The following is a 20,260-nucleotide window of genomic DNA, read 5'->3' on the forward strand; positions in this document are numbered from 1 at the left end:
AACCGGGTTTTTAGTTCAGGGACGCAGATGTTTCTTTGTGAGAAGAATGAGAAAAAGACGCCTTGAGATGAGGGAGTTGGATGGGAGGTGGCAGTGTGTGTTACTAAAAAGATTATTAGAGAGAATTGTATGATTTAAGTTTCACTTCTTACTCTTCTGCTTCTCTCTCCAGCTTGATCTCTGAGAAAAAATAATTTACCTTTTACTCTGATTGTCTAAATAAATCATCAAAAGACAAATGTGCATTTTTCTCTGATTGACTCAGTGTTTCACTATCATTACTAACAACATTTACTACACTGTTTATTTTCAATTAGTCTATGTGTCTTAAATGCATTAACTATAAACACGGGCACATGTCAATAAAAGGCAAATATCACTAAAAACTTAAATAATTAAGGGAATTCAACTTAAAAAGTAAAATGCACATTAGACAGTAACTTATTGTAAACACCTTTCTGTGTTTTATTCTGTGCCATGATCACTAAATTACCGTATTTTCCGCACTGTAAGGCACACCGGATTATACGGCGCACCTTCAATAAATGGCCTATTTTAAAACTTTTTTTCATATATAAGGCGCAACGTTATAAGGCGCATAGAATAGATGCTACTTTAGGGTTGCCACCTGTCCCTTAAAATACTGAACCGTCCTGTATTGAACCTGTACGGGACACGATTTGTTCCGTATTCTACAAATATGGATGTGTAATAATAAAGAATTGGTCCCCGAGTACTTTACATAGTAGGCCAGTCATTGTTTCACTCACGGTGTTGGGATATTGTGCCCAACTGCTTTCTGGGTAACACAGACCAACCGACACGCTGCCGCCGCAGTCTCTGTCTCTCTTTCCCCCCACCCCCCGGCTTTAAATGTATAGGGGCTGGTCCCTTGGTAACCCTAGTCGAAGCACCCCGGGTGAATGTCTAAAGCCACTTTGTTGACATAAAAAATGTCAACATAACAGTCCGACTCCAGTTGGCGAGGAGAGCCTTCCGCGACTGGGCCGGGGCGTCGCCGGACGATGGTCACCCTTCTCCGTTCGCACACAGCATGTTGGTGGAGAACGTGGTGCTAAATGACCTGCAGACGACCTGATTCTAGATGGTTGGTAGGTAGATAGGTCAGTCAAACTTTATTAACAAACCAGCGTTCTGACAACTATCCCAGCATGCACCGCGCGCTTCTTCTTCTACGGGTGAAAATAAAGTCGGCGGCTGCTTACCGTAGGTGCTAGACCTGTTGTGGCTCAAAATTGGCCCATATATAAGGCGCACTGTCGGCTTTTGAGGAAATTGAAGGTTTCTAGGTGTGCCTTATAGTGCGGAAAATATGGTAACAAAAGTCAGATATAAGAGTGTAAATAGCAAACGGTATGGAACAAACAAGGCAGGTTTTAAACCAGAAGTCACAAGAGTCTGGATCATTCGGTGGTTTTTATCACACTTCAATTTTTGTGTGGATTGTAGAAAAAATGCTACAGCCACTATGCACATTACAAAAACTGATAGATTAGGAGAAATATTCGGAGTATAAACGTCATTATTCTTAAGGAAAACTGGTTAAATGATGCAAAGAGCAAAATGAATAACTTTCTCCTCCTGCTGTTTTTAAGAAGAAAATGTTGAATTTCATTTTGCTCCACTCCTTTTCTGTACACTACTATAATCACAGTTATGAAGACTATTGTAGCTCTTCATCACATTATGTCATCAGCATGGTTTCTTTTTTTATTGCCTTATAATGTATTCAAAACAAATACGTAGGTATATTAATCTATGCAAGTATCAATGCTAGAATAAAAAAAAACAACAAATTTTTAAATGTTTTAATTACCTTGCACCTGCATGTTGCAATATCTTCACAGATGCTTGAAAACAAACTAAACTGCTGTTTGTTGGGTTATGCTTACCTGCTCCTGTTGGTCCTGCAGAGCCTGCTGCTTGTGGGCTTCAACTACTTCCAGCTGCTGCAGCACAGCCTGGTGATCTGTCTGCGCATCGCTCAGGCTTCTCTTCAGGTCATTAATCTAACACACAAACCAGTAGATATGTCACAACAAGTGTGAGAAAAAGGAGAAGCCCATCATGCTAATTTATGATCTCCAGCCGTTTCCATAGTTTGATGATGGTGGATTTCAGACCTGCTCCTCTAGAGATGCCAGGTCTTTTCTCTTGCTCTCCTCCAAGTCCTGCTTTTCCTTCTCTGCTTCCTGGAGTTTCTCTTCCAGCGTCCGGTGTCGCTCCTGAGCTTCCTTCAAAGAAGCCTCCACTGACAGGCGAGCCTGCTCCGTTACCTGGGGAGTGGGAAAGAAGTCAACACAACCGTCAGAAGAAATGAAGATAAAAACCAAGAGGAGGACTTCTGTTCTCCAAGCAACATCAGGAGCCAAACTTTTGTTTGACCGTTTAAATTAATACTTCTTTGGTATATTAGGAGTAATTTATAGGAATGTTGCAAAATCAAAATCTTATCAAGTATTTTTGGTCTAGTTTCTAGAAAAACATCTTGAAAAAAAGACAAAACTAACTTACAAGTAACTTTTCAGGAACATGTAGGAACTTGTTTTAAGTCAATAAATCCTTAATATTGATGAAAAAGATTCTTTCACTTATAAGTAAAAAATAAAAAAATAAAAAAAATAGTCTTGTTCCACTGGCAGATAATTTCACTCATAGCTCACACTTTTTCATTAATATGAAGGAATCATTGATTTAAAATCTCACTGAAAAGTTACTTGTAAGTTAGTTTTGTCTTTTTTCCAGCATACTAAGATATTTGCAATAGAAGCTAGAACAGAAATACTTTGTGAAATTTTGTGTTTTTGCTGTGAATGACAAACAGAAATGTTGCCAGCCCTAATTTGATATGGTCTGTTTAGACACTACAATTTGTTTCCAAAATATTACTGCCATTCATAAAATCTTGTTTTTAAACAATTTATAGTATTGTGAGGCGGCTCTTTGTGCGTGCTTTCATGGCTAAGTGTTTTTCCATCACTGTTTTGGCATAAAAATAAAGTGGTCAAATGTATTAAACCGAAAGGAATTTCTCTATAACTCGCTTTACAGCACTGAGGATGGTAAAACATATAAGCAGTTTATGATGTGAGAGTCCTGTAAACTGGTGGTGTCTACACGGCGTCCTGACCTGCTTCTCTGTCTCCAGGGACTCCTCCAAGCTTTGAGCCATGGCTCTGTACTGCTCCATGCTGGAGGTGGCGGTCCTCAGGCTCTCTGCCAGTTCCTCTGCCCGGGTTTCAGCCAGCTGCAGGCGGCCCTGGAGCTCCTCCCTCTCTTGATCTGAACCCTGCAGGCCTGCAACAAGACAGAACAGCTTGGGGAGCGTGCATATTTCCCTACAGGAAAAACAAAATCATTTCAAGTCTCGAGTCTTTTAAGAAAAAAAAAAAAAAAAGTGTGGCTGAAACCATCAAATAACCTAAAACTGGGTCAAACCACAACAATACAGACAACCGTTAAAAACAAAACGGTGTAATTGTGTTTTATTACATTCTTTGCACGCACATTTAAATAATCTGAAAGAGAACCAATTAACTGCTTCATTTAAGCAGACTTTATAACATCCAGTGAAAACATGTTTATGTTTAAATACGCTTTAAACAATAAACTATACAGTTCTCCTGCATAGTTCTAGTAAAAGTCTTTATGCCAAGAAAATACACCAACATCAACCGTGCATATAAAAAAAGTAACAGGGAAAAAGAAACCAAAATGGAAATGACATCAGAAGAATGGCAACATGTTTGCATAAGTCAGAGCAGAACAACAAACTGTGGGGAGAGTTTGGGTGGAAAAATCTCACTAGATAAAGACAAAGTAAACCAGGTTTTCCATATTTGCTTCTGTATTATTTCTGTGGAAATAATACAGAAATTGGACTTGTTTTGGAGAAATGTAAATGCTACAATTTAAAGAATCTGTGGGTAAGCCTCTCACAATAAACAATAAATCAATTAATCGCATTAAAAATGAAAAGAAACTCAATTTTAATTTACTTGATTTATCGTTTTTCTCTTTTCTCCCAAAACTGATCTTCAGTCTTTGAAAGACAATTTTGTTTACAGAGACTTCATAATTTATTTATTTGTTGTTTTTTAATTTATTTTGTATATTTCAAATGTCTTCCAGTACCAACTTAAAGTTTATTTATGTTTGAGAATGTGTTCTTGCTTTATTATGACATTATTATTACCATATTACTTGAAAATGGTCTCAAAATAACAACATTATCGTTTATCACAAGTTCTGGGACAATTTATTGTCCAGCAAAACCTGTTATCGTCACAGACCTATTTGTGGGTTCCCCGTAACAAAAGATTTTCAGATAATTCATTCTGGAAATATAAAACTAAACATTTTGAAGGAAGATGTGTACTTATTTAATATTCTATTAATTGCTTGCAAACAAAAGCCACAGCAAGGAGCTGGTCCCAGTTAACTGCTCCCTCAATACAACGACTGAATATTGTTGAGGAAACAACTGGTCTTCATTCTTTATGACATCCAAGAAGAGACATAAGGAAATCCAACACAATCATCAAAAGATGCTTATAGATTCCAGACACTTGCAACTGAGATGTTTTGTTTCCCTTTTACCATTTTCTTCTGTCTAAATATACATTTACTTTATGTTCTGGATGCTGTGAGGAGGGGCTGCAACACTGTCTGTGGTATATCCTTACATGTTGGTGTCCAGTGAAAATGTTAATAAAAATTAAAGTAGAAAAATAAAAGTAGTTATGTTAACCTCTGAAGACGGGTGTGGGTGGAGAGCCCAGGGTGTGGCGTGCCTCGGGGCGGCCTTGCTGCATCCTCAGGGTGTTGAGCTCCAACTCGGCCCCATTCAGCAGCTCTTTGGTTTTCTGATGTAAGGCCACCTGCGTCTCCAGCTGCCTCTTGACGTCCATTAGTTGGATCTGCAGATTAAAAAATAATGTTTTTTTTGTATATGTACATATCACATCAATTAATTTCAGAAAATATCTTCGACATGGTGTTTACTTCTTGGTTCCTGCTGCACAGATGGCGCTGTTCCACTTCCTGCTCCAGCTTCTTCTGAAGCTGGGAGATTTGCAGTTCCTGCTTTTCGATCTGGCCGTTGAGACGCTGACGTGCGTCGGCCTCAGAACGCTCCAGAGTGGCCTGAAGTACAGAACGACAGACATTTCCAGCTTCTGCTACCTGATCCTTACTACAGTAGGTAAAGTTAAGTCTTCAGTTACCTGTATGGTCTGGAGATTGGTCAGCAGCAGGTTCTGGTTCTGCTGTTGGCTCACAAACGTCTCTTTCTCCTGGTTCAGCCTGGACTCCACCAGCTTCAGCATGTCTCTCTCCTTGCGCAGCTTCTCAGCCTGACCCTGAGTGATGAGATGAGATAAATTATGAGGTAGCTCGATTCACCTAAGAAAAAGAGCCCCTCAAAAGTCTTCAGGAGTGGATAATTGTGACGTGTGAAGAGAATGGCAAGATATTTTCAACATGCTTCAAATAAAAGACTAAAAACTGAGAAATGCACAGATATTCACCTCTCCTTACTCTGATATTGCTAAATAAAATACAGTGTGCTCAATAGATTTAGAAGTCAACTAATTAGTGAATAGAAACCACGGCTGTAATGATTATTTTAGTAATCGATTATTCTGACAGTTGATTATCTGGAGAAAAAAAACATCAACACATTCTGCAGATTTTTCATTTAACCACTAAACCCTTCTTAGGCTCTTTCCAGTGCACACTAGGAAACAAGCTAGCGAACCTCAGTCAAGGTAAGTTTCTCCTTTGCAGCTTTCAGATCTTCATTTAGCGTGTGGACACTCTGCTCAAGTTTCTGTGTGGCGGCGGCCGTTTTCTGTTCTTTCTCTCTAAGTGAGGCGATTTCTTTCCTGTAGCCCTCAACGTTATCCTGCAGCATCTCATACCTGCAGAGGCAGAAGTCAGGGGAGTAACATTTCCGCACAATCTAATTTATTTTCTAAGAAGTTTAGAAGAACTAGATCTGGTTCATTGAACTTTACCTCTTTGATGCAAACTCTAGCTGAGTTGATGTTTTGGCATTTTGAGAGCGGAGGTCAGAGAGCTGCTCCTGCAGCTTTTCATTCTGCTCGTTCATCGCCTTATCGCTTTCCAGACGCTCCTTCTTGTAGGCAGAGAACACTTCCTGCAACTGAACATAAAATCAGACAAATGTATTTACTTTCATATATATTTATCTTCTGTTTGAGGGGGGATAAAGTAACTACAATACAGTAAGACTTAATTCATACCACGTCAAGTTTTTCCATGCCAAAAGATGTGAGTTTTTAAAGAAAACCTGTTTGCAGCAGTTCTGTGGTGTTCTTTACAAAAGTATTCTAAAATATATGTTTTAGCAGTGATAATTATTTTTTCCTCTGCAACTTGGTAAAGAAACACTTAGGATATTTTTTACAACACTTTGATTCCTTGCAAACATAAGAAATGGTTTGCAAAGACCTCTTCTCTGTAGAGTGAACAACGCTATCTGGTGGCCATCCTAAAGCTAATGATCATTTACAAAAATACAGGTCAAAATACTGGATTTCTATTGATTGTTTTTCCACACATGACCAAAATAAAATCTTTTCCAGTTTTAAACTTTAGTTATGTTTTCTTCTTGTATGTTTTTATAGGATTCTGTACATTCAGGAATGAAAGATTTAGCTGCTTGAGTTTTACCTGCAAGTTTAAAATGCATAAAATTCGAATGCAAACACTTGCAAGTTGTGCATAAGTTGTTGGTCACCTGCCGCAGCGCTGCCTTGGCCTCCAGCACCTCGACAGACTCGGCCATGGTCACGAGTGCAGTGGGAGCTCCAGTGGTGGGAGTGGTTGTTGGTGAACGTCGGGGGGTCGATGTCAGAGAAAACTCCTCCGGTGGTGTTCCTAAACATGTCAATAACATGAGTGAAGCCATATCAGTAAAAGGTTTATTGGACAAAAAAAGTAGACTGAAATGCTGGAAATCAAATCAGATTTTAATTGGAAGTTGCAAACATAGGACCTTCATTCAAATAGATGCAAAGGCAGATTCTCAGAGTGATCTCTGCCTCACCTTGTTGAGGGAAAGCCACTCCCGTTGCCTGAGCCAGCAGCACACGGTACATGTCCCTCTGCCTCACGATGGACTCCGTCATCTTAATCTGCTGGCTGCGCTGTTCCTTCAGCGACTCCAACTCTGCCTGGGCTTTCTCCAAACTCTGCTCCAGCTCCACACGCCTAGAAGAGTACATCATCAGATTTAGAATCAGATTTTTAGGGATTTTATCCCTCTATCTGTGAAGATATTAAAGATGTAACAGACGCACTTATTGCCAGTGCTCTCCTGCTCTTCTTTCTCCTGTGCGTCACTCAGATCCCTGAGGGCCACGAGGAGTCGCTGGTTTTGCTTCTGGAGCTCCTCCACGCTGCGGAAGGTCACCAGGTGTTGGCTGATGACCTCTGATGTGCTGCTGATGTCGGCTGAGCTCACTTCCTCCTCCTGAAGCACGTGGTTTCCACGGGCCTCTTCCAGCTCAATGAGCAGCACTCGAACCTGGCAGAATGAATAAAGGATTTTAGATCAATTTAATCTCCTCGGACATAAAAATGCATAAAGGTGGATGAGGAGCTTGAACCCACCTGTTGAGCCATGTCAGCCACCTGGAGTTCATATCTCTGGTTGTCTCTTTCCAGGAGAGTGGATTGCTTATTGGCTTCGTCAGCCTCGTTCTGCAGACGGTGAACTTCCTGTAAAATAAAGCACAAAACTTTCAGGACCCGGCAGAAGCAAGACCAATGCTTGAACCTTTTCGCATTACAGCAACAAACCTCAAATAATTTCACTGGGATTTTATGTGATGCACCAACACAAAGCAGTGACTGATTGTGTAGAAGAAATAAAATGATGAATGCTTCTACTATTGTTTATATTAATAATCTATTATTCCGATAATCGGATATAAAATGGGGTTTGGACCTTGGTCCTTTTCATCCATAGTAATGCATTACTTTTTGTTGGTTTACCACATAAAATCTCTCCATAGTACACTAAAGTTTGTAGTTCTAATGTGACAAACTGAACATGTCATTTACATAAAAGTATCAATTTAATATTTTTCAGTCCAGTGTTAAGGAAAATATAAACCCATACAGACCTGCACCTCGTTAATGTCACGTACCTTAATGGCTTGCTCCAGCTTGGCTGACAGACTGGCCACCGACTTCTGCATGCGCTCGTGTTCGTCCCTCTGCCGTTTCAGGATGGGGGCCTTGGCTTCGACTTCCTGCACAATGTCATCCAGATATTTGTTGACGCGCTTGTTCTCCAGCCGCTCCAGCTGCAGCTGCTCCTGGCTCTCCAGATACGCCGTGTACAACTGCAAACACACGACTCGCTTAGTCAAGCATGTCGACAAAGAAACTGCTTGGCAACATTTTGAACATAAAAAATTTAGCACTATATTGAAAATGATAAACAGTTCTAGTCTACATTAGAATTAGAAGTCTGAATTTTATGTTCTGTAAAATAGAACACGGTGAAGCGTTTATAAATGTAAATGTTTTCCATTCTTATTTTTCTTTGTTCCCATGTGTAATAAGGCATGGGAAAATGCTGGAGCAAATTTTATGTTCTAAGACTTTGTGGAAATGGTCTGAATGACGGCTGCAACCAGGAAGCTGATTTGCTTACTTCAGTCAGCTTCATGCCGGGTTTTATTTTGGACACAGCAGCCGCTGTTGGAGACATTGTTGTTATTTGGTCCTCTGCCACCACGCTCGCACCAGCAGGTCCTGATCAGAAAAAAAAGTTTTTAAAGAGAGATGCTACTGAAATGCATTTTAAAATCTGAACATGAAGTAAGTGTAGCACAACTGACCTCTGAGTTTAGAAGTTGACAACAGGTCATTGGCGTTGTCCAGCTCTTTCTCAAGGCTCTGGATCTTCTCCTTTAACTCGTTAACAGTTTTGTCCGCTGCGCCGTTCATCTCCTGCAGCTTTTCCTCAAGAACTTTGTTGGCTGAAGTGGGCAACATTTCTTTTTTATATTTGATACTGGCAGCCACAAGTTTACATGCATTTATTAAGGGAATGCTAATCATTAATTTTGAATTCTAAATTATTAATTTAAACTTTTCTTTTAATTTAAACGGGGAGTTTAGATCTGGGATATTACTTTGGAGACGGTTCTGAACAAATTTAGACTCAAAGGTTCACATCTTAAGTAATGAAAGAAAATAATGATATTAAACTGAGATCAAGCTTGGTCTTAGGATTAATAAAGCAGACTAAAATAACATGAAGAATCTGGTCTCCAAAAGTCCACAATTGTAGCAATTCTGATTATTTATTGACTGTGCTTAAAAGCTGGTTCTGTTTGACAAAAAAGCAAACAAAACAAAAAAACAGTCCATCTAAATTAACTAAAGACTCTTTAAAAAAGAGTAATAAAATATTCAGCTAAAAGCTGAACCAGAAATATGAACAAAAGTATGGATGAACAAAAATCCACAATAAAAAAAGAAATCAAAGTTGTGTATCCAATTTCGTAATTCAGCAAAGTTTGGACTGAAACTCTCAGCTTTTACCTTCTCCAGCATCTTTCAACAGTTTGTGTAGTTCCTCCACCGCCCGACTCAGTTCTTCACTTTTTGCTTCAGAATCTGCTGCTGCACCCTGTCAGAAAAGAGTCAAATGTTATTCTAAAAAACATTGCAACTGAGCACAAAGTTTACTCTTAGGCTTCTCCACACCTTGTATAAGTTGGAAAGTTTAATGTTGGCATTCAGCTCGTTTCGAAACTTCTCCTCTGTGATGGCCTGCTGCTCCTTTGCCTGGAAAAAAAAGGAATTAACAACCATCCAAAGAGCACACACACACACACACAAAACAAAAAAGTAATGCATTCCATGCATTTCTTTCAAAATATGCCAATAAACTAAAACTGGGAACTTTAATTTAGGCAATTTTTAAATACACACTTCTTTTAGTTTGTTGATCATCTCTTCACTTTGCTTTTGAAGGTGTTCATTTGAGGTTTTCAAACTGGTCACTTGATCCTGTAGTTTGGTTAACTGCAAATCAAAAATAACATTGTTAAACTGGATAAAAGATTAGAAATTAAAATCACAACACAAACTGAATCACAGCAGAATGACATAAAATGAAATAAAAAGATCCTCACCTCATCTTCCTTGTTCTCCAGTTTGCATTTCAGCTCCAAGATTTCATTCCCCTTCTCCCTGGACAGGGCGAGCAGTCCCTCCGTCTTTGCCTTCAGTTCGTCTTTAAGCCAAGACACCTGGCCATGCAGCAGCTCCTTCTCTTGTTCCATTCGCTTCTCCTTGTACTGGAGAGACAGACAGCGCTGATCAAAGGCTTGCTTTTAAAGGTAATATTCAATGAAGACAAAGATCCCTTCAGAACTCACTTTAATGTTTACTTCTGCAGCTTCAAGTTCATCCAGCTTCATCTGCAGAGCCAACTTACTAGTGTTGACTTCCATTAACTTATCATTCAGCTGCCTCAAGTCATCTGATAAAGCAAAAAAACTTGATAAGTCCAATAAACGTTTTACATGCCAATAAAGAATATAAAAAATTTATAAATAATGCCGTTAGATTATTTTATTCCTACCATTTAAATTCTCAACTTCCAGAGATCTCTTCTCAAGTGTCCTCACAAGTTCCCGCTTTTCTCCTTCCAATTCCTCTTTGGCTTTCGAAAGCAAAGTCTGAAGAGAAACAATGGAGGTGTTTAATGTGATGGCGCTAGAGCTCAGGGAAAATGTATTTATTCCATCTGAAAGTTTGGTAACAAATCTGCAGCTGTTTGATCTGTACACACATTCAATGGGAACACGTTAAATTGAATCCTAGTCGTGTGGTTTATTTTATTAAATCAAGACTTAGTCTAACATCAAAGTAAGCATGCCACAAAGTTTGCTTCAACTATTTTAATTGTTTGTGTATGAGAAATTCTAATTATTTCATTTAAAAGGAATTAGAATTAAAAAATGTTGTCTACCATTGCACACATTGTAAACATAGTTTAATAAATGTTTCTCTTTAAGGCACTTTTGTTTTAAAAAAAAGGTTAATAGGCAAAAGTGTCAGTTTTTATACATTTTAAGCAAATTATCTCCAAGCAATGTGCTTAATTTGGGAAAACAACTAAACTAAGAGTTCAATCTCAGAGACTACACATCTCATTTAGCATTTTAAATGCTAAAGTTCATGATAAAATAATATGGCTGCAGAAACTGGGTCTGCAAAGTTCCATCTGGATGAAAAAGACTTCAATAAGTTTCGATACCAAAGACGATACCAAAGTAGAAATGTTTGGCTATCATCCACAGCACCATATATGACAGTTTGTGCTGCCATAGCAACACAAACTGTCATTGAGCCTGGTAATGGAGATGTGATGATGCGTATATGTCTAGTAGTCACAAGACCTTACACGGACTCCCTGTAGCTCAGAGAATAGACTTTAAAATATGGTTGTTGAAAGGCTCAGCTCCACAATACAATAAAGATCTATTGTTGGATTAACCTTCCAGTTCACTCAGGCCTTCTGGTTCTAGTTTTTTTGTCTGCATCCCCAGAATCAGAACCAAACATTGAGAAGCAGCATTCAGTTTTTATGCTCCTCTAATCTTGAACAAACTTTCAGAAAATCTGCTGATTAATAACTGGAACATCATAAACCTGTCAGCGCTTTCCCTTACCTTACTTTGCCACTGCAATGCAAGGTCCTTGCTTGTTTTATTTTCATGTTAATCATGTAAAAGCACGTTAAATTGCGTTGTTGCGCTATAAAAATACAATTGCCCTGCAGTCATGCATTTGAAAACAAAAGCCTATTAAAGTCAAACAGGAGGCAATCTGTTGGAAAGACGATGGTTAGCGGAGTTTGGGCCATGTTTTAGAATGATAGGTGGGCCAAAAGTCTTAAATAATATGATAACACACCATAATAAATTAATGTATAAGGTGTGCTTATTCAAACATGACTTTTCCATTTCGCTTAAAGATGTAAATTTGACTGTTTAGCAAATAATGACAGTGATCAATCTACTTATGTGTGTTTTGGATTTCAAGGGATACTTCAAAAATGTTTAAAGACTACAGTCTATTTAATCATGACTAGTTATCTTTGTTGTTGGTGTCGTCTTACCTGCTCTGTTGACAACTTCTCCTGCGCAGACTCATTTTCCTTGTTCTTCTCACAAACACGTTTCAGTTCTTCATCTGCATTAAAGGTTTAACAGTAAGTTGATCTATAAGACTTGAAAAAAGCGAAAATCAGATAGGAAAACTGAAGTAAAGCGAAGGATGTTTTACCAAGCTTCGTGAAATCCTCTTTGACTTTAAGATGTTCTTGAGCTTGAGACAAAAGCTCAGCCTGACACCGCTGAAGTTGATCAACTTTTTCGAAAAACTGTTGCTCTGTACAGGAAACGTAACCAACACTATAAGCATAAATCTACTTACTGAGAAGCATTTTGTCTTATCTAGCTCAAATCTAACAGTTAGCTTCAATGAATTCCTTGTGTTAGCTTTAGTTAGCTTCCAACTGGGTTTTTACAAATCGTTAAGCACCTTAAAAAGAGTAAGTTTATTGAAATAACCCACTAGCTTTATTAGAGGCAAATAAATCGGAAGTAAAACAATGACTATTTAAATTAAACAAACTTTTCGCCATTAACACTCATCCCTCTGTACTCAGCACGTTTAGCACCAACAGTTAGCCAAAAAAGCACCAATAACTCACCGCTGTCAACCCGAAACTGTTCATGCAGTGCTTTTAAAGAATCAATTTCATACTGCCGGTCTAATAAAAGTTTCTCAAGTTTGCTTTGAAGAGTTGTCGGTAGTTTAGATAGCTCGGACGAATCCAGCTCCTGCAATAGCAGTGCCGCCATTTTCGCCACAACAGCTAAACGCGCAAGCGCGATGGGTTGCCTTGTTCTTTGAGACTTTACGAGAGGGTAAAAATACTTACTGCCACCTAGTGGAATCACCCAGAATCACCAGTTTATTTCGAAAACATCAAGCAAAATATCTTGCTATTTTATGTGAAACACAAAAATGGGTAGAGTCCCCAAAAATTTTACTCAAGTAGGAGTGGTACTGCTTTAACAGATTTTTACACAAGTGAAAATAAAAAGTAATCATCCAAGAAATTACTCGATTAAAAAAAGTATTGGTAAAAACTCAAGTACAGATGGTCATAAAATCTGATTTAAAATGTGAAAAGGATGTAATCAGATAGATAAAAACATGCATTTATGTGCAGATTATGTTATTTAAAAGACTAAAGTGAAGGAAGTTATACAACACAACTGAAAAATAACAAACTTTGATTGCTCCAAATTAAATTTTCTAACCTGAAACAAATCAGACCACTATTTTCAATAATCAGTAGTTAGAACAGAGTAATTCCAGTGACACAGTAGTTGACCTCAAAATGTCTCAGTAGGCTCAACAAATAGAAAATAATGATCTTTCTTTAACACAGACTGTATGTGTGCTGGGCTGCTCAGTGGTGCAGTTGGTAGAACTGTTGCCTTGCAGCAAGAAGGAAGGTTCCGGGTTCAATTTCCAGCCCTGGTCTTTCTGCATGGAGTTTGCATGTTCTCCCTGTGCATGCGTGGGTTTTCTCTGGGTGCTCTGGTTTCCTCCCACAGTCCAAAAACATGACTATCAGGTTAATTGGCCTTTCCAAAATTGCCCCTAGGTGTGAGTGTGTGGATGGTTGTTTGTCCTGTGTGTCTCTGTGTTGCCCTGCGACAGACTGGCGACCTGTCCAGGGTGTACCCCGCCTCTCACCTGGAACATTAGCTGGAGATAGGCATTGCTTTTTTAGAGAGAGGGTGATCATTCGAAGAAACGATATTTCATGCATCTTGAGTGGAAAAAAAACCAAGTGAAGAGGTTATAGATACCTTTCAATTATCTCGAACCAATATGTTGAGTTACTTTATGAAATACTTTTCTATAATAGCCACAGATTCATGTTCTCCACCAGGTGGCGCCAAGCGCACTGATAATAACCTGCAAGGGGATTTTAAAACCTTGCCGAAAGATAATGCGTTACTGTATTTCTTAATTTTACACAAACGACAGAAAAGAGGGCTAGTTAAAGAGAAAAAAGGGCTAAAAGCACAAGGAAATGTAGAAATGAACACATTATTACTGATTTGGTCTTTATATGTTTTGAAGTTTTACACTGTATTTATATACCTTGCGAATGAAGACAAAAAAGTAAATTTTTCACTCATCACTCACAAGATGCACGTAACAGAAGCTTACCTGCCGTTTGTTTCACGTTGCCATGGTAACCCAGAGGTTGGCCCTGGTTGCTGTAGTCAGAACATATCTCCTTCTTTCAGCAAAATCGAGGCACGTCAGATGAGATGTTTGTAACATGTTGTTAGAATTTATGTGGGTTTACTGAGAGAAAATGATTTGTTTGCAACACGTAAAAGTGAACCGGAAGCGGAAAGTGGAATAAGCCAAACAGACAGATGCGTGAGGCTCTCTCTTATTTCTGCTACTGTTTTTATTTTAAAACTGGCAAACACATTGTTAAAAATTGTACACTATAATACAGTGACAGAAACAAAAATTAACTCAGTACTGTATGCTGTCCGGAACCTTATGCTTAAATACTTACTGTTGTATTTTTTTTTAGTTTCGTTCAGTTGAACAAATAAACTGGACATCATTATGAAGCATGGGCTTTTTTTTTTTAGACCAGTGCAGTTACTTTGTATTTTAACAAAACTTTAAATAGTTTATTTATTCATGAGTATAACACTAAAGATATATTTAATCACTTATGTGTTAAAGCTGTGTTAATGTTCAAAATAAAATCGGAAAACGTTTGATTTGGCTAAAGTTTTGAAAAAGGTTAAATGAAACGCCAGATGAAGTTGTACTATTTTGCAAACAAGATTAATGCAGGACAGAGTAAGGTACTTTAAAGATTCAAAACCCCACTTTCATGCTTTGAGTGGATAGCAGCACGCTTCATTAACTTGCTACACTGAGATGTAATTGTCCACAAAGCCATATATATATTAGTGATTACTTTGTAAACAAGAAGTAAGCTGAGGAGAGGGTTTGGAGTTTGGCATACTGGTTCCTGAGGCAGTTCCCTGTTATTGTGTTTTTCTATTTCTGTTTTGTTGTAACAGATCATAAAACATTGTCTACCAACCTGAGTTAGTTTCGTAACCAGGGAGTGTAAGAACTTAATGTTCAGCTGGAGAAACAGTCATAGAAGAACAAATTAATCTAATACGCAATATCTTTCAGAAATGGAATTTATTTTTAAAGACACAACATGCACAAGTTCATCAACCCAGTTTTTCTAACATATCAGATAGAGTAACATCTCTATAAAAAAGTATTTTCATCTTTTATTCATTTTGATTTTGGCTTTGCTGGACTTTATATTGAAGTCCAGCAAAGTAACTCATTGAGATTAGAAAGATTGGTCTCTTTTATTCCAAAGAAACTATAAAACTCTAGAAAGATCATAAATTAAAAAGCTTGAATTTGGTGCGCAAATATTTAATCAGAACCACAAAATCACTCTTAGCAGTGACATAGTACTTATTCTGCACAGATGATTTACTACTTAAGTCTGCCTTAAAATAGTCAGTAAGTAATGAGAATATTTTGTGGTTTCAAATACCCGATGAGCTTATAGGTGTGTCTCTATCCTTGTAATGTAATTGGAAGGTAGGGACGTTAAGATTGGTCACTACAGAAACCTTGCAAGTCCCAACCAGGCCCGTAAATATTTTTTTCAAGAGTTTTACTTAAAGGGATGGTGTATCCTTTTAAGTTCCTGTAACTGCCTTCTGTGAAGGCTTGAAATGTTTCCACAGTTTCAGTTAAAGTTATTTATTAACCGTGTCCTTTGTGACATATACCTTGAAGGTATTCATTTCCTGTCTGGACCAGTTTGGACAAATTCCTCAGTGCCTTATGGCCCCACAGTCTTTAAGGTACTGCTAGAGAACAAAAGATCCCAATTAACCACAGAAGAGTTGCAGGCAATGTTTGCTGCAGGTTGCTAACTATTTTCTGACATTCAATTGTCCCACCTGGTTACCAAGATGTACAATTACATACAGCAACATTACAGTGCAACCCCCCTCAAATCTGAGTCATCTGAGTCGCTGTCAGGACTTGTTGCTGCATTGCAGCATGGTCTTAATCATGCTGACAAGTGATTCAAGTAATACACATAACAGTATGTGACAGTAACCTTCTATTCATGGAAAAGTTTTAAAGAAATTTATTGCATTTTGTCAACAAGAAAACATCAATTCTTGTAATTCTGACTAATAGTTTTCCAGGCTTTAGTACTTTGGACTACGACTGCTTTTAATTTGTGTTTAATACAATCCATTTACCTAAACGCAACAAGATTTTCTGCAGGAAAGCTGAAAAAAAAGGAGTGTCAAATGTAAAAGTGCTACAGTGAATGAACAGAAGCTGAATCACTTCTTAAACAAGTGGAAAAATGTAATGTTTTGACTTAAAAATTTATTATTTTCAGTTTTTTAATAGATTAAACAAAAAAAAGGAAACAAATTGAGTTCTTGCCTGCTATTAACAAAGTGCAACATGGAAATATAGAAACATTCTCCAATAAATGTTCATGTACTGGAATAATAATCACTGAAAAAGCATTTAACTTTGAAAGATTTTCAGAAAGCCAGAAAAAAGATTTACAATGAGCATTTTAAAAGTGTTCAAGAAAGCTGTCTCCTTGTACTGTATGCGTTGGCTGAGTCATTCAAACTACTGGAGACATACGATTTGCACCTAGACTAAATGTAGCAAAATAACGTTAAGTGCACTGTAATTTACTTTTCTCCAACTGTTAGTGCAATAGTATCATTACTCATGCTCAGATAACTGAGTCATGTTTCCTTTTGCCCTACCTCCTTTTTATTCCTCAGTTGTTAACTCACAAGTTTGGTTATAACATTCATCTAGTCTGGTGTCATCTTGCACTGAAGATTTAAACCTAATTAATAACATGAGTCAACACATTTTTTTACATCATCTTAGCACTGTTAAAGTGATGCTAAGATTATGCAAACCCATCATAAAACCTGAGCTATACTGGTAGTAAACGGAGGTGAAAAAGGACTGAGAACACTCCATTTACACAATTTTTACTGCACAAAACAGAAAAATACCAGATTTGACCTTTCAGCCACTTTAGTCCAAATCTATTGTCCTTGTGGATGAAGTCAAAACTTCTAATTCTGCAAGTGCTGTTCTGGAATATCCAAAGTATCAATATTTATATGACCTTGACTGTTGCTACACCCAGGAAATATTTTTCTAAATGACTGTCAATGTCAAGGCAAGTTTATTTTTATAGCTCATTTCAGCAAGAAGACAGTTCAAAGTACTTTACATGGTTAAAACTTAAGACGGTAACCAACAATATTGAGAACAGCTATCCATTTTAAATGTTTTCTTAAACTTGTAATTATATTTAACTAACACAGAAATGAAGAAACTTTCAAAGCAATAAGAACTTGTGGTTGACAGTTTGTACAATGTCTCCAATCTGATTGGTTGATTAGCACCTTGTGACGATTCCTCCCTAGAAACACACTCTGCCAAGAAGAAAGCTGAAACCTGGGAGACTCAGAGAAAACAGGACCTCAGTTTTCACCAATTCTGAGCTTCCATAACATTTTTGAGATTTGATCCCTATAAATGTTTCACATTTACACCATGTACTGAGTTTAACTTCTCAAATTAAATATTAAAACATTCAAAGTTCATTTATACAAATATATTTCCATACCCATTTTTTCCACATTTAGTCAAGCCTGGAATTCCATACTTTTCCACACAGTTAGCAATGACACTCAAAGTAGGTTTTAGCCTAACAGACAGTCCCACTAATCACACTTTTACTGTTACATAATCTTTCTTACATCCGCTGTCCATGTTTGGTCCCTGAGCTGGTGGGCCATGCCATGGCCTCATGGAAATTTGTTTCTATGTTGATGAAGTAGAGCATGACAGCTGGGCTTTCCAAGAGTCCAAACATAAAAAGAGCATAAGTTATCCAATTAGCAGAGCTGTAAACAAAGGGGGGATCAAATGGTTTGAGTGGGAGCAGAATCATGTGGTCAGTGCAGCCGTAAACACTGAGGTAAACATTTGTTTGAGAGGAGCCATGAGTCAAGTCATTTTTGGGGTCTGTTTCAGATAGAAAGTTCAGATGGTTATTTGTTTAACTGGGCGGAGGAAATACTTGGAACTTATAGAAAGTTTAACTAAGAAATGCTACTTTTTGCAGTTGTAAAAATTACCTAAATAGCATCTGGTTTTGTTATGAAATACAATACAATCTTGTTGTTTCAATGACTTGTAGTCGAATGAGATTGCAGGATTTTTACCCTTTCATTTCATCACATTCTGCATTGCCCAGATAATGAGAGATTTATTTGATTTAAGTGAGTTAGACCAGGGATGTGTTCAAAAGCTGCAGGAAAGAGGTTATTAAGGAGTGTAGTTGGAAACATTTTCAGCTTAAGTTATTATGTACATTTTCTATTTTTAGGTTGCTAAAAGCTTAGACTTTTGAAGAACACCACTTTTCTCCAGTTGATCTCATTCAAAGTGCTATTTGTAGAAATTACTGTTGTGACTTCTCCCCCACTCTGCGCACTAGGTGCAGCCAGAAGCGCACCGTTGATTGGCGGGCGGGGCAAATGGCTTTATAGTCCGATTAGCGGCGGAAGTCGTGCCCATAAATCACGCAAAGCCTCATGGGGGCTAGGAATAAATAAAGTGGATACGACAGTAAATGTCACTATTTATCTTAGTATTACAGAGGTGGGCAGAGTACTCAAGAATTGTAATAATAATAGCTGTAATATACTTATGTTGTTAAATTAGGTAAGAACAGGCGAGAGCTCCGCTTATGGCTTGTTTATTGTTGTCATAGCAACTCCTTAGCAGCTGCCTAGTTACAAAGTTCAAGGAAGTGTCACGTAACATGACAACCATATCCGTGTCTGCATCCTTCAAAAGCCGAGTTTGTGAAAAAAAAAAAAAAAAAAAAAAAATCGTAGGCGAATTACATCATAGCACTGCATGTATTCCTGTGCTGACGTATCACAGTTTGTGATGTCACGTCCCGCCCTGTTGCGTAACAGGTGGACGGGGCTTATATGACTCTTTTAGCTACAATTCTCCCACATTCGAAATCGGTTCTAGTGATAGCAGATTCGAGTGTAAACCAGCAAACATGAGTTCCTCAATGAGAAATGCGCTCCAGGATATAGTTGATAACTCTGTGATTCCTGCAATCGACGAGTTTATCAATTATATTCCAGAAGAAAAGTGGGAAGATCTGGCATCTGGATGTCCAGATCAAAGAATCAGAAATAGTATAGCAGATCTGTTGGACTGCATGACACAGGTCTGTTCAGAAGTGGTTTTGGACATAATCAAGAACTGCCAAACATACAACGACTTGAAAGCTATAGTGGGCAACATAATGTCTCAGGCTTTTGCTCAAGTCATGGGCATCGAAGAGCACTTCCAGTCAGAGAGTACGGAGATGTTTAACATGCTTTTTTTAAAGCATGTAGTATCGGCGGCCACATCTCCTGTGGACAAGGAAGATCCCACACAGCGGCTCCAGGTGGCTGTAAGATTCAATTCTTTGATACAACACGTCACCATTATGATCCAGGAACTTACAGCAATGAGGAGTGAGATCAAAAAGCTGAGAAGGTCAAAACTTTCATCACAGAAATTCTCAGAGATTCCAGACGATGGGATGTCTGAGGAAGACAGGAAAGACACAGTTCAGCTTTTTGTGAAGCTATTGATCTCTAGAAGCATCAAGAAGGCAAAGATATGTTGCTTTCCTGAGCACCTGGAAGCCATGGAAGAACGAGTTGTGGGGAAAATCTGGGCGAAAGTTGAGAGTCAGGAGTTTCAGATTAAGCAGAAGTGCATTCCGAGTCTATGCCAGAAAGTTTTCAAGAACATCACTGAAACTTTAGGCTGCTCTTCTGGAAGGACGCTGGCCTTTATCGAACATAATTTGGTTGATAATGTAATTGTGACATGTTTTGAAAACGAACTGAAGAAGCACCAGAAAAAGAAAGACAATTGTTTTAGAAGATACTTTTCTCGTATTATGAAAACATTGGCACACATTTTCACTAAATAA

General features: G+C 38.1%; 2 protein-coding genes across 3 annotated transcripts in view; one reads left to right on the forward strand and one right to left on the reverse strand.

Moving 5' to 3' along the window:
• The window catches only part of tprb (translocated promoter region b, nuclear basket protein), a 28,665-nt gene extending 15,692 nt beyond the window's left edge, over positions 1 to 12,973 (reverse strand). For both annotated transcript variants that reach the window (XM_088012796.1, XM_088012795.1), the window contains exons 1-24: positions 12,794 to 12,973; positions 12,364 to 12,468; positions 12,197 to 12,270; positions 10,655 to 10,751; positions 10,449 to 10,552; positions 10,203 to 10,367; positions 10,000 to 10,092; positions 9,772 to 9,852; positions 9,607 to 9,694; positions 8,898 to 9,038; positions 8,711 to 8,811; positions 8,199 to 8,396; positions 7,660 to 7,767; positions 7,347 to 7,573; positions 7,094 to 7,257; positions 6,785 to 6,924; positions 6,039 to 6,187; positions 5,780 to 5,942; positions 5,247 to 5,381; positions 5,026 to 5,166; positions 4,772 to 4,940; positions 3,152 to 3,318; positions 2,145 to 2,297; positions 1,914 to 2,030 (exon numbers count right to left, since the gene is read on the reverse strand). In XM_088012796.1, the coding sequence (XP_087868922.1) occupies positions 1,914 to 2,030; positions 2,145 to 2,297; positions 3,152 to 3,318; positions 4,772 to 4,940; positions 5,026 to 5,166; positions 5,247 to 5,381; positions 5,780 to 5,942; positions 6,039 to 6,187; positions 6,785 to 6,924; positions 7,094 to 7,257; positions 7,347 to 7,573; positions 7,660 to 7,767; positions 8,199 to 8,396; positions 8,711 to 8,811; positions 8,898 to 9,038; positions 9,607 to 9,694; positions 9,772 to 9,852; positions 10,000 to 10,092; positions 10,203 to 10,367; positions 10,449 to 10,552; positions 10,655 to 10,751; positions 12,197 to 12,270; positions 12,364 to 12,468; positions 12,794 to 12,944 (3,231 nt within the window). In that variant the 5' untranslated portion in view covers positions 12,945 to 12,973. The remainder of the gene's footprint in view (positions 1 to 1,913; positions 2,031 to 2,144; positions 2,298 to 3,151; positions 3,319 to 4,771; positions 4,941 to 5,025; positions 5,167 to 5,246; positions 5,382 to 5,779; positions 5,943 to 6,038; positions 6,188 to 6,784; positions 6,925 to 7,093; positions 7,258 to 7,346; positions 7,574 to 7,659; positions 7,768 to 8,198; positions 8,397 to 8,710; positions 8,812 to 8,897; positions 9,039 to 9,606; positions 9,695 to 9,771; positions 9,853 to 9,999; positions 10,093 to 10,202; positions 10,368 to 10,448; positions 10,553 to 10,654; positions 10,752 to 12,196; positions 12,271 to 12,363; positions 12,469 to 12,793) is intronic.
• Positions 1 to 20,260, forward strand: part of LOC148155293 (uncharacterized) — a 35,629-nt gene extending 15,369 nt beyond the window's left edge. The window contains exon 2 of the mRNA XM_088012798.1: positions 19,113 to 20,260. Within this exon, the coding sequence (XP_087868924.1) occupies positions 19,325 to 20,260 (936 nt within the window). The 5' untranslated portion in view covers positions 19,113 to 19,324. The remainder of the gene's footprint in view (positions 1 to 19,112) is intronic.

Source organism: Poecilia mexicana, unplaced genomic scaffold, assembly GCF_051168715.1.
Source record: "Poecilia mexicana isolate PSO_F unplaced genomic scaffold, ASM5116871v1 scaffold_15, whole genome shotgun sequence".
Classification (NCBI taxonomy): Eukaryota; Metazoa; Chordata; class Actinopteri; order Cyprinodontiformes; family Poeciliidae; genus Poecilia; species Poecilia mexicana.